This window comes from Mobula birostris, chromosome 13 (genome assembly GCF_030028105.1).
Source record: "Mobula birostris isolate sMobBir1 chromosome 13, sMobBir1.hap1, whole genome shotgun sequence".
NCBI lineage: Eukaryota > Metazoa > Chordata > Chondrichthyes > Myliobatiformes > Myliobatidae > Mobula > Mobula birostris.
This window is the reverse complement of record NC_092382.1, coordinates 76,411,551-76,426,021: the sequence shown is the minus strand read 5'-3', so window position 1 is coordinate 76,426,021 and position 14,471 is coordinate 76,411,551. Positions and strand designations below refer to the sequence as shown.

Below are 14,471 nucleotides of genomic sequence, written 5' to 3'. Positions count from 1 at the left end.
CTTTAACATACCGAGCTCCTGTATTTCCTTCAGTACTTTGTCCAACTTTGGTAACTCAGTCCTCCATGTCATAAAGGATTCCCACATCGCCCTCCGGACCCGGGAGCCTTTCCCCATCACCAAGCTGAGGAAGAGTGTGGAACTCTCTGTCCGGTTTCCATTCTCTGTCAGTTCAGTGACTTTCTACAAAAAGGAAGTAATGAATATATTGTGGAGCAGAGAGAAAGACATGCAGAATGTGGAGTAAAATATCTGTTCATGGTCCTGGTAGCTTCAAAACATATGCAGTCACATGTCCACTGCCTCATCCTCCCTGGGTTCAGTCATTACAACAGAGAAGCAGTAACTGAAGCAAATTCTAAATAAATACGGTGAATGAATAAACAAGAAACTGAAAACAAATGGAGAGCAGTCATCACGAAGTCATGGCTGAAAGAAGATCATACTTGGGTGCTTATACACAGGGATACATATCGTATCAAAAAGACAGGCAGGGGGGTTGGGTTGACTCTGTTGATTTAAAAAATCCTTAGAAAGAGGTGACATTAGATTAGACAATGTAAAAGCCTTGTGGGTAGAGTTAAGAAACTGCAAGTGTAAAATGACGCTGATGGAAATGATATTAGCCAGGATGTAGGCTACGAATTACAATGGGAGATCGAAAAGGCATGCGGAAAGGTCGACGTTAAAATATTCTTCAGGGATATCAATATGCAGGTGCCTTTTTTCGAAAATAAGGATGGTGCTGAATCCCAAGAAGGGGAATTTGTCAATTGCCTATGAGTTGTTTTTTAAAGCATCTTGTGGTTAAAGCCACTATGGGAAAGGTGGATCCGTATTCTGTGTTGCACATTGAGGAAGATTTGATTAGGGAGCTTAAGGCAAAGGAACCTCAGGAGACAGTGATCACAATATGATAGAGCTCACCCTGAAGTTTGGGAGGAAGAAGGTAAAGTTAGATCTATAAGTATTACAGTCTAATAAAGGGAATTACAGAGACATTAGAGGGGACCTGGCAAATTGGACAAAGAGTCTAGCAGCAATGATGCAGAGCAAGAATAGCTGGAATCTCTGGGAGCATTTCAGGGGTGCAGGATAGATAGTCCTAAAGATGAAGAATTGTTTTAAAGGTAGGATGAGCAAACATGGCTGACAAAGAACTCAGGAAAACCAGCACAAAAGCCAAGAAGGGGGCATAAAACATAGCAAAAATGGTGGAAAACTAGAGGACTGGGATGCTTTTTCAAACCAACAGAAGACAGCTAAAAAGCCTTAAGCAGGCAAAATGTGAAATATGAAAGGAGCTAGATAATAATTCAAAGGAGCTTACCAAAAGGTTCTTCAGATACATAAATAATGAAAGAGAAGCAATAGAGCACACAGTAAACCAGGAAGATATGGCAGTAGCAGGCGGATAAAGAATAGCGTGAGATAACAGGAAGTATTTTACGTCAGCCTTCACTGCAGAAGACATGAGAAATGTGCCAGAAATTTGAGAATGTCTGGGGCAGAAGTGAGTGTAGTTGCAATTATTAAGGAGAAGGTGCTGGGGAAGCTGAAAGCTCTGAAGATAGATGAATTTCATGACCAAGATAGACTACACCCCTTTGCTTCCAAAAGAGGTAGTTTAAGAGATTGTGGAAGTACTAGTAGTGATTGTTCAAGAAACACTAGAGTTTGGAATGGTTATGGAGGACTGGAAGATTTTAAATCTCACTCCAGTCTCTTCAAGAAAGGAGGGAGACAGAAGAAAGGGAATTATAGGCTTGTTAACTTGACCGAAGGTTGGAAGATGTTGGGAGTCCACTACTGAGGAGGTTTTGGGGTATTTGGAGGCACATGATAAAATGAGTCAATGTCCATTAAGAAAAATCTTGCCTGACAAATCTGTTGGAATTCCTTCAGGAAATAAAAAGCAGTATCGACAAAGGAGAGTCAGTGCATGCTAATTCCTTGGTTTATCAGACGATTTTTGACTTGGTACCGCACATGAGACGGTTTAACAAGATAAGAGCCCATGGTAAGAGAGGAAAGATGCTGGCATGGATAGAGGAACTATGGTTTCTCCAGGGAAACTTTTGGCTGACTGTCAGGAAGCAAAGAGTGGGAACAAAGAGGTCCTTTTCTTGTTGGATGTTGGCGACTAGTGGTGTTCTGCATGATTTGATTGGGGTATTTTCTTTTCAATTATATGTCAATGATTTTGATGACAGAACTGATGGCTTTATGGCCAAGTTTGAAGTCAATATGAAGATACATTGAGGAACAGATACCTGATAACACCTTTACACGGTGCCTCACATGAGGCTGCTTAGCAAGATAGGAGGCCATGGAATTACAGGAAAGTTCCTAGCATGGGGAGAGCATTGGCTGGTCGGTAGAAAACAGAAAGTTGGAATAAAGGGATCCTATTCTAGCTGGCTACCGGTTACCAGTGGAGTTCCACAGGGGTCGGTGTTGCGACCATTACTTTTTAGAATGTATGTCAATGATTTGGACTACGGTATTAAGGGATTTGTGGCTAAATTTTCGGAGTATACAAAGGTAGTTTGAGGAGCGGGTAGTGTTGAGCAAACAGAGCCTGCAGGGAAACTTAGATAGTTTAGGGGGATGGGAAAATAAGTGTTGGTAAGTGCACGGCTATGCACTTTGGTGGAAAAAAATAAATGGCCAGACTATTATTTAGATGGGGAGAGAATTCAAAATGCCGAGACACAAAGAGACTTGGGAGCCCTTGTGCGAGATACCCTAAAGGTTAACCTCTAGGTTGAGTCAGTTGTGAAGGCGGCGAATGTAATGTTGGCATTCATTTCTAGAGGTATGGAATATAAGAGCAGGGATGTGATGTTGATGCTCTATGAGGCACTCATGAGACCACACTTGGAGTTTTGTGCGCAGTTTTGGGCTCCTTATTTTAGGTATGCTAACATTGGGGAGGGTTCAGAGAAGATCCACAAGAATGATTCCAGGAATAGAAGGTTTACCGTATGAGGACCGTCTGGCAGCTCTTGGGCTGTATTCCCTGGAGTTCAGGAGAATGTGTGGGGAATCTCATAGAAACATTCTGAATGTTATAAGTCCTGAACAGGTTTTATATGGCAAAGTCATTTCCCATGGTAGGGGAATCTAGGACAGGAGGGCACGGCTTCAGGATTGAAGGACTTCCATTTAGAACGGAGATGCGGAGAAATTGCATCAGTGGTAAATCTGTGGAATTTGTTGCCACAAGCGGCTGTGGAGGCAACGTCATTGTGTGTACTTAAGGCAGAGATAGATAGATTTTTGATTAGCCAGGGCATCAAAGGGTATGGGGAAATAGCAGAGGAGTTAGGATTACTGGAAGTATTGGATCCGCCATGATAGAATGGCAGAGCAGACTCGATGGGGTGAATGGCCTACTTCTGCTCCTATATTTCATGGTCTAACAGGAAGCCTTGAGGAAGGACAGTTATCAGAAGGACATAGACTGATTGGAAAAATGGACAAAGCAGTGTCAGGTGGAATATAGTATAGGGAAGTAGATTGGTATGCAATTTTCTAGAAGTAATGAAAATGTTGACTATTTTAGTATCCGGCAGAAAAAGAAGAAATCAGAGTTTCAAAGGATCTTCGGAGACCAAGTGCAGGATACCTTGCAGGTTGAGTTGGAAGGCAAATGCGAGAAGATTTCGAAAGGATTAGACTGCAAGAACACGGGTCTAATGTTGAGACCTTACAAGACATTGGCAAGACTGCACTTGCATATTGTGAGCAGTTTTGGTCCCTGATTTTAGAACAGGTGTGATGGCATTCAACAAGGTTCAGAGTAGAATAAAGAGAAGGATCGCTATAAGGAAAGTGTTAATGTATGAAGAATAGTACGTAACTCTGCACCTGTACTCGCTGGAGCTGATGAGAGGGGAATCTCATTGAGACTTATGGAATGTTGAAAGGCGTACTTAGATGCTTCCTATAGCGGGGGAGTCTAGAACCAGAAAGCACAGCATTAGAATAGGGTAACATCTACATTGAACTGATGAGGGAGAATTAATTTCGCTGGAGAGTAGTGAACCTGTAGAATTCATTGGCAGACTGCTGTGGAGACCAAGTCATCGAGTAGACTTAAAGTGGAGGTTCATAGGTTATTGGTTAGTCAGTTCTGCAAGGTTTACAGGGAGAAGGCAGGAGAATACGGTTGAGAGGGTTCATAGATCACGACTAAATGTGCAGCAGAATTGTTGGGCCAGAAGTCCCATTTATGCTTCTATATGTTATTTTCTTATTATTGATATGTAAAGACAACAGAACGCTAGGACTGTTATGCTGCTGTCTCATGACTGAGATTGTCACATCTATGGTGGAATGAAGGTCATCGAGGATGCTACTGAAGATGGATGGGCCCAGGACATTGCCCTGAGGAAAAAAAAAAACTGTACTGATTTCCTGAGGCTTCAAAGATGCATCTCAAAGAATGATTGACATTAGGGAAATGGAAATATTTCCCATAACAGGAATAATGAACTATAATTATGTAATAAATCAGCATAATTCCCTGATGGTCTACTGCGCTGGCAAAGAATCCCTCAGTTTCACTGAAAAGAGGTCTGAAGAGTTACATCTGTGAAAAGGATTTTAAGGTTTAAGTTCCACAGCAGTAAATTTGAAAGCTAAAGATGATGGATTTATTGATGAACATACATATTTATAGATTACTCCTCTTGCATGAGCAGAGGTCTTTGGATAAAGCCTATCTGATTAATTACATATAGCGCCAATGAATCACAATGTGAACAGAGTCACTCAAGGGTGTAATGCACTTAATTTTCGAATATTACTCATGGATGGATAGGCCAGACCTAGGACATTACCATCACTGTTTGTGAGGACCATGTACAGTGACGCGAAACAGCATATCCCTGTCTCTTGTCAATTAGATATCCAGCTCCTCAACAGACATTTTTCTTTCAGTTTTGTCCATTTTCTGCACTTTCAGGGCAACCTCGTGATGCCGGTGAGGTTGTGTAGAAGCATCTTATAGAGTTTATTTCTGAGAATGTTACCAGAGGGAAAGTTGGTGAAGGCAAGTAAGAAGATATTGTCTGTATGGTCTTTAGCACAGCATTTGACAAGTTTCCACATTGGAGATTGATCGTGTTCAGTCGCTTGGCATTCAAGATGAGGGAGAAAGTTAGATTAGACATTGGCTTTGTGGGATGCCAAAGACTGGAAGTAGATTGTTGCATCTTGGACTGGTGGCCTGTGACTACTGACCCGGTTCTGGGGCCATTATTGTTTATCGTCTATCTCCACGACTTGGATGATAATGTCGTTTATTGCATCAGCAAAATTGCAGATGACACCAATATTGGGGGTGTAGTGGAGTGAGGAAGACCATCAAAGCTTGCAGCGAGATCTGGACCAACTATAAAAATAGGCTGAAAAATGGCAAGTGGAATTTAATGCAAACAGGTGTGAGAGTTTACACTATGGTAGGATCACCAGGGTAGGTCTTACACAATGCATGGTAGGACACTGAGGTGTGCAGCTGAAGGAAATGGCGGTACATGTAAATAGGATCATAAAGAAGGTTTTTGGCATATTAGCCTTCATAAAAGAAAATATTGAGCACAGAAGATGGGATGCTATATTGAACATGTGAAAGACATCGCTGAACCCTAATCTGAAGTACTGTGTGCAGCTCTGGTCACCTACTTACAGGAAATATGAAAATAAGATTGAAAGAGTACAGGGAAAATTTATAAGGATGTTGCCAGAACTGGAGGACCTGAGTTATAAGGAAAGATTTAATAGGTTCCTTGGAATTTAGAGGATTGAGGGGAGATTTCATGGAGGTGTGCAAGGTAATTGCAAGCATGCTTTTCTCACTAAGTTTGGGTGGTACTACAGAACGCCATGGGGAACATGAGGAGAAACCTGAGAGTGAGAGGGTGTGAAACGAGCTACCAGCTCAAGCTCAACTATGGGTAGATAGCCTGTATGTCAGTGGTAGCCCAAGTGCAGGTTGATGGGAGTAGGGTTTAAATGGTTCTGCATGAACTAGATGGGCAGAAGGGCCTGTTTCCGTGCTGTACTTTTCTATGACTATGAAAGGTCAGCCACGTATTTGGTTGGGAACTCAGATGGAACTTGGGTGGGGTTAAGATGGCGCTAAATAGTTGCCACTTCGATCTCATCTGTGGCAACTGCTTAAACCCCTCCCTTTAATGTCTGATTTTCCCTTCTCAAGGTGGCTGGGCATCCATCAAAGTCCCTGATCTCGTCCATGAGTTTCCATTCCTGGGAGCTCACTGACCGATCAGCCATTTTCCGACATTCTCCAGGTGTTTGGACAAGCGATTCCATACCGCTGTTACCAACTGATGTGTTGCAGGAGGAGGAACATCAGGCTTCCACCTGCTCTTTCTCTCAATGTTCAGGAGAGTTTGCTGCCAATTCTCGAGTCATAAAAAAGTGCAGACTCACAATGTAACTGACTGTTCGTCTCCCATTTCCCTGTGAAAAGGGTGACATCTCTCTGCCTGTTGTTAGTGAGAGACAGAACGTGTGGTATTTCGAACTGTCGGGTAAGCTATAGTTTTTATTTACTGCAGATCATTGTCTCTATTTCGGTGCTTGGCTATAGCTTGTTGGGTGGTGTGCGTTGACAGTTCTTTTTTGCTGAAATGGGAAGGGGAGGGAGGAGGATGATGCTTCACTGCTGCTTCCGTTGCGGAGGGGAGGGGGGCTCTGGAGTTCTAAATGTTTTTGTCGTTCATTCTTTTGGGGTCCGTCTGTTCTTTGTGGATGTCTGTGAAGACCAAGTGTTTCAGGTTGCACACATTCTCTGATAATAAATGGAACCATGTGAGACTAGAAGAAGTGTGATTAGCAGGTTTCCCTCCTTCAGTGATTAATCTGACAGCTTAGTATTAATGAACCTGGGTGAATTTGATCAACCGTCTGGACAAGGTGTGATATTAATTTTGAGCAGAATGCTTGTTCAGCAGTCCAGATACACAGCCGCTGTGTGTTTACAAAGACAAGTGTGCAAACAGGGCCCGAAGGACAATTAGGGACCCTAGACACCCCAATCACAAACTATTCCAGCTGCTACCATCTGGGAAATGGTACCACAGCATAAAAGCCAGGATCAACGGAAGAGCTTCCTCCACCAGGCCATCCGACTGATAAATTCATGCTGATACAATTGTATTTCTATGGTATATTAAGTGTCGTGTTGTACATACTATTTATTACAAATTACTATGAATTGCAGATTGCCCATTCAGACAGAGACGTAATGTAAGGAATTCTGCTCCTCATGTATGTGAAGTATGTAAATAATAAAGTCAATTCAATTCAATTCACTGCGCTTAGACATTGTGTTTTTGGAAGGAGACAGAGTTGTAATAGACTGCTGCATCTCTGACTGGGAGTTTATAACTCATGCAGTTCCACAGGGATTGGTGTTGGGTCCGTTGTTGTTTGTCATCAATATCAACCATCTAGAAGTGAAAATGCAGTTTACTGGATCAGCAAACTTGCGGATGACATCAAGAGTGGGTACATGTAGTGGAGAGTGAGGAAGACTGCCAACGTTTGCAGTGGTATCTAAACCAGCTGAGAAATGGTCTGAAGTATGACCGATGCAATTTAATGCAGACAAGTGTGACGTGCTGCACTTTGGAAGGGTCGATCTTATACAGTGACGACGAGGCACTGAGGAGTGTGTTAGAACAAAGTAAAACTGGGAATACAGGTCCGTAATTCATTAAAAGTGGCAGCAAAGGTGGATAGATCAGAAAGAAAGTAGTTGGCACAATAGCCTTCACAAATGAAAATATTGAGTATAGGAGATGGGACATGATGTTCAGTGTGTATAAGATGTTGGTGAGGCCTAATTTTGAGTGTTGTCTGCAGGTCCGGTCACCTATTTATAGGACAGATGTAAAGAAGGTTGAAAGAGTGCAGAGAACATTTACAAGGATGTTGCCGGGACTGGAGGAACTGAGTTATAAGAAAAGATTGAGTAGGTTAGGACTTTATGCCTTGGAATACAGAAGATTGAGGGGAGATTTGATAGAGGTATAACAATTATGAGGGGTATAGGTAGGGTAAATGCAAGCAGGCTTTTTGCACGGACATAGAGAAGTACTACAGAAGATGTCTTGAGTAAAGGATGAAAGGTCAAAAGTTCAAGGAGCACAAGAGGGGAAACTTCTTCACTCAGAGGGTGGAGAGGTATAGAACGAGTGGTACAAGTGGTTAAGAGAAGTCTGCATAGATACATGAATGTTAATGCTATAGAGCGTCATGGCCTGGGGGAGGCCAATGGGAATAGGCATTTTATGTCATCCGGCATGGAATAGATGGGCCAAATGGCCTTTTTCTGTGCTGTACCTTTCTATGACCACACAAGCGAGTCATACATTGTTCGGGAACTCAGATGGAGACCAGACCAAGTGTGGTTAGCAAGACTCCCTCCCTCAATACCGCAGTGAAGCCAGTTGGCCCAATTTACAACCTGACAGTTTCGTACTCATCCTGGATTAATGATCTCAGGTGAATTTGACAGCCGGTCCTGATAAGATGCAAGATTAAATTTGGACTGAATGCCTGTTCAACAGTCCAGATAAGCAGCCACTGCTTTTATAATCACACTGATAAATACAGCAGGCATGAGAGGAAAAGGTGACGCTAAACCTGTAGTCCCAGTGCTCCCCACCTTAATAGCTGAAAACAAGTCTACTAGACAGAAGGCAGAAACCTTCGTCTCTATTGTCATGTAGAACTCCTGGAACGTGCAGGAGATTAATATTGATCACTATTCCCTCTGATACCAGCAGTTTGGTGACAATACACTAAATACACTCACCTCATTTTCCTCTCTACTGAAATGTCCCTCCTCTGTCAACATCCAACCGAGTCTTTCAACCTTTTCTTCAATCGCTTGTTCCAGTCTGTCCCTGTAGAACTTTGTCAGTTGATACAGTCGATCTTCGCCCCCCTGTGCCAGGAGGTCAGAGATTGTAAACACTGGCTCTGTGAATATAAAAAGAGAATCTGGACACGAACTCAAATATCCCTCATCTCCACCGCTCTCACCCAACTCAACAAAACAATCATGCCTGGAACATCAGTGTTCACCGGTCTTCAGCCATTAAAATTGATTTATTCCTAATCCCCAACACTGGCCTTAAACCTACCCAGCGCTGATCTGAGCTAACATTACCAGAAGGACCATATTTAGTACAAACCTTCCTGGTGAATACATTTCCCCTAATTCATATCCCAGAAATACTCTCTTATCTGGACAGCTGCATTTCCTCCAATACACACCCTGTAAATCCTCGGAGCCGCTAGTACATTCCCTGTAGTGGGTTAATGGGTGCCTCACTAAACCACTTCTTCCACACTCACACATTTCCCCTCTCCTCTGACTAGCCCTCCAACAAGGCCTCACATTTACCCTCCACCCTGCAGCATTCTGTGACCCCATCACCCTCATATTTCACTCACCAGGTCCTTGTTGGGGACTTGACAATTCCGTGTTTAATGAGCTTCCGAGCTGACAGACAGTCGCCTCACTTGCACCGGTTCCAGGGTTCTGATCAGTGTCTCCGATGCCACTGTCTCTGAGCTGACTTTGCTCTCCCTCCTCTGCGGTCGGACTGCATTCAACTGAGACATTGCTCTCAATCCGATCCTGTTTTGGTACCGTGTCCCGATCAGCTTCCCTCGGTGACCCGCCTGGTATAAATCTCTTCAGTACCTCCTGTACCCAATTTAATTTCCCGCCTGAAATAAGTGATGAATTGCAGGTTAACGAGCGTGATTTAGAGCTGAGCAGAACAGATTCAGACTGGGTAGGTACATTGGATCCCAGACTCTGGCTGACCAGATTTGGATTGGGACTGTGCTGGTGAATGCACGATGACCATCCCGATAAGCCGGTGACTGGACACATCAACTCGCAGAAAAAGAACAGGATGTACACAGTAATACTGATCATCGGCTACGCAGCAGTTGAACACACTGTAACCAGGGGATCTTAATGGAACAGTGTCAGGTAACACCGGAAAATATCACTGGGATTATCTTCCACAAGCAAGAATCTCCCTGGGTCACAAACTGTCCACTGCCTGTATCACACACAGGTCAGCCACTAGATTATGCACTGTCTGATCCCCTTGATCACAAACTCTCCATCCGTTGTGTCACAATGTCCTGCCCTCTGGGTCACAGACTGGTCATTGCCTTGAGACACACACTGTCGGGTTCCTTGAGTCACAAACTGACCATTGCCTTGTCATGCACACTGTCCAGTCCCCTGAATGAATCTTTTCTGTACTCTTTCCTTGCTAATGACATCTGTCATGTACCCTACCTATGGGTATAAACAGCTCCAGGGAATCATGCAATCGTATGCTTGGATCCCCCCCCCCCCCCCCCAAGTTCTACAACACTTTTCAAAGCCCTTTTATTGACTATGCAACTCCTGCCCTATTTTAACTTTACAACGTGAACCCATGTTTTGGTGCACTTTCCAAGTTTGTGAACTGATTATCACCCCTTCATTGTCCATTGTACCACAATTTTTGGTGACACCTGCAAACTTACAAACAACATTAACAACTTTATCTACCAAATCTTTAATAGAAAGGCAACAGTAGGCCCAGCAGCAATCCACACCAGTGGTCACAAGCCTCCATACTGAATAGCACTCGATGATTAACCCTCTGATTCATTCGACCTCACCAGTTCCATATCTAGTTGGCTGTTTCGCCCACAAGGACATGAATCGGTGTTATATACGTTGACATACATGTACTTTGATAATAAATTCACAGTGAACGTTGAACTTTAATACTCCAAAGATTACAGGTAGACAATGTGTGGAGTCAACAGTTGGCATGTTTGCCATCATTAGCTGCAGCACAGAATACAGGCGAGGAGAGATCTTGTGACAAGGTTGTAAACTGTTGGTTGGACCAGTTGGAGCAGCGTGTGCGGTTCTGGTACCAATACTACAGGAAATATTTATTAGTACTGGAGAGATTGCAGATTGAATATTTCAAAGACAAGAGATTGGATTGGATTGGATGAGCACATTTTCAGATTCAGTCTCAGCTCAGAACTAGGTTATTCATTTCCCTCCATAGTTGCTCCATTAGTTTGTGTGCTACCGCTTTATTTCCCCTCTTGAAACGCCATGGAATTCAATTTACTCCTACTCACCAATGACATTACATTGTCCCGATTGCCTTCTTTGATTCCATGTTTGTCTCCTGCTGTTTAATATTTCCCATGCCATATCAGCATTGGAGTTCCTTCAACATCTTTTGAGAAATGCATGATCATTTTTTGTCCGCAGACCTTACATTCTTTGGGGTTTTGAAACACCTAAGCAGCTCACAAATTTATCTAAAATGAGCTGTCCTCTGATCCTCAGCCATTCCAAACACTGGTAATGTTCTCGTCTCGGCTACAGAAAAGAAAATTTTGGGGACTCCCCTCATCTCATTTGCGCAGCAGGTGAGAAAACCAGGGGAGGGTTAATGGCAGCCCTTCCAAAACCTGAAATGCTGTGTTATCACAAAGTCTCCGAAATCCTGGAAATTTTCCTATCTGTCATACTGGGGCGCTGGAGACTGATTCAGATGCAAGACACAGACACTGAAGAACGAAAAAACAGGCTATGACTGTAAGAATGCCAGGGAAGTCAGGAAGCAATTATTGATCAGAGGTGAATCCGGGAGAGAGGAAAGCATAGCGGGAAGAAGCACAGCTGGAGACGGCCACAGGCCCTGGACAAGACAAATACTCAGGGCCTGGGCTGGGACTTGGACTAGGAACGCTGGACCTGGAAAAAACAACTTGGAACTAGGAGCCTGGACTAGGACTACTGGACCCGGACGAGGAACGAGGAACAAGGAGCCTGGACTAGGAACTCGAAACGCCGGAACCAGAGTCCAGACAAGGACCCAGAACCTGGGTCTTGGTTGGGACTCAGAACCAGGGTCTTGACTGAGAACCAGAACCCGGGTCCAGTAGAACTTGGGATAAGGATCTTGGCAAGGACAGGACGTGGCTACAGCACAGGACGAGGAATCTCCAGCACACGGCTGGGCGAGAGAACTCCTGGGCTGGGCGAGGCACCAGAACTAGATGAGAACACGAAGCTCAGACTTGGACAGGCTGGAACACGGCGCCTGGACTGGGTCTTGGGGCACAGGAACACAGAGCCCTGGACCTGAGCACAGGAACACAGAGCGCTGGACCCCTCTTTGGGAACTGGACTTAGGGCCAGGGCTCTACACAGAGTCAGGACCCCTGCTTGTGTACAGGGCGTTCGGCTGGGACTCTTCTTTGACACGGACACTAAACACGGGGACACAAAGAGATACTTCCAAGCTCAACGATAGATAGTTCCTTATCTTGGCGTGGCAAGGCTCCGGTCTCACTCCGGCGGTTGAACTTGCAGCGATACAGGCAAAGACGCAGGCGAGGTTGCAGGCAAGGTAGCAGGTGAAGGTAACAGCCGAAGGTTAGTGCCAAAGTAACTGTTGAGATAAACTGCCGAAATAACTGCCAGGGATTCAGAAGGGAGGCAAAAGGGAGAGAGAACAGTCCAGCCAGCAATCCCTGGTTTGCAGAGGTATGTATGTGGCAGCCTGAAACGAGAATCAGATGCATTAATTACGGAGCCCAACGGAACCAGTGAAAACAGGAAAACCTGGAATACGGATCGACGGACCGTACCGAGAACCGGAATGTGGACTTCACGGACCGGACGATGACACTATGATATGGTTCTGAACTTTATAAATGAAATTTTGAGATGTCTTACACATCAGGGCCTGTCTAGAGCTGAAACAGACCATGACCCTTGACATTCACATAACCCAGAAGATTGCCATCACATTTTTGTCTGTGTTTCAACAACCACCACATGATTCAGGACCTCTTGCTCCTTTCACTCAGGTGAAACTTTGCACAGTGAGCAGAATGTCAGGTCCTGTGCTGGAATTGTTGAATTGATCTATCACTCATGGCTGGTTTACCAGTGGGATCAATTACCCTCTTTGATGACACTTTTCTGGGCCCGGTTAGTACCTGCGTAAGTTTCTTCATCTGAACTATTGTTCACCAACAGGAAAGAAGTTTAGTTATGAAGGTCCCAGTGAACATACCTGCAGCCATTATGATTCTGATTGTCGTCTTCTTGTTTACACTTCGGTCCTGGTGCAGGAAAGCTCCACCTCCTGGTGACGCCCTGAATTACACATAACAAGCAGACAGTGAGAGAGCGAGAGAGAGAGTGAGAGAGAGAGCGAGAGAGAGAGCGAGAGAGAGAGCGAGCGAGAGAGAGAGCGAGAGAGAGAGCGAGAGAGAGAGCGAGAGAGATGACTTTACAAATACTGTAGTATCTCCATCCCCTGTATCAGAGCAGCAGTTGGCTTAGGGAGCAAAAATTTCCTGTTAACATCAACTTCAACATCATGTCTGTATATCTGTCCAGTGATAACTGGCGCATCTACTGATAGAGCCACAGAGCAGATACAGACCTTCCTGCCCAACGAGACAATGCTGATGACAGTGACGGCTGAGATGGTGCCAATTTCCTGTGATGTGCCCATTTCCCTCCTGGCCTCTTCACTACATCTACACATCGAAACTGCTTCTGGAATTAAACAATTGTGGCTGTCTCATCCACTTCCTCTGGCTGTTCCATCCACATAGTCACCAACCTCTGCATGAAACCGTTGCTGCTTGTGTTGCTTTTGCAATCTATGTACCACTCCTCTGCACATTTAGGTCCCGATAGGCTACGGTAATTTTCACTGTGTACACCATCTACTAATTCTGTGTCATCTGCAAACTTACTAGTCAAGCCTTGCACATTCACATTCAAATGTTTGTAGGATAGTAACCTGGTGGTGCGCGTCCTGAGGCATCTGTAATTCTACCTGATGGCAGCAGTGAGAAAAGTGCAGGCCTGGGTGGTGAGGATCTTTGATGATGGATGCTGCCTTTCTAAGGCAGCATTTCATGTAGATACACTCAATGGTTGAGAGAGCTTTACCCGTAGCACACTGGGCCGAATCCACTACCTTTCGCAGGATTTTCTGCTCAAAGGCATTGGTGTTCCCTGACCGGTCCATAATGCAAGCAGTCAGCAGGCTTTCCACCACAAATCTACAGACGTTTACGAACGTTTTTGATGACATACCGATTCTCCACAGACTCCTGAGGAAGTAGAGGCGCTGTCGTGCTTTATTCGCAATTATATTTATAAGATGGGTCCAGGACAGGACCTCTGAGAGTGACCCCCAAGAATTTAAAGTTACTGACCCCTCCAACTCTGATGCTCCAATGATCACTGGCCCAGGGACCTCTGGCTTCCCTCTCCTGAATTCTACAATCAGTTTTCGGGTCTTATTGATATTGAGTGAGAGGTTGTTGTTCTTACACCACTCAGCCAAGTTTTC

General features: G+C 44.4%; 1 protein-coding gene across 1 annotated transcript in view; it reads right to left on the bottom strand.

Annotated features, from left to right (window-relative positions):
• LOC140208008 (NACHT, LRR and PYD domains-containing protein 3-like) overlaps nucleotides 1–14,471 on the bottom strand; it is a 66,221-nt gene that overhangs the window by 14,001 nt on the left and 37,749 nt on the right. The window contains exons 6-10 of the mRNA XM_072276540.1: nucleotides 13,173–13,255; nucleotides 12,103–12,360; nucleotides 9,499–9,777; nucleotides 8,855–9,042; nucleotides 12–183 (exon numbers count right to left, since the gene is read on the bottom strand). Of these exons, the coding sequence (XP_072132641.1) occupies nucleotides 12–183; nucleotides 8,855–9,042; nucleotides 9,499–9,777; nucleotides 12,103–12,360; nucleotides 13,173–13,255 (980 nt within the window). The remainder of the gene's footprint in view (nucleotides 1–11; nucleotides 184–8,854; nucleotides 9,043–9,498; nucleotides 9,778–12,102; nucleotides 12,361–13,172; nucleotides 13,256–14,471) is intronic.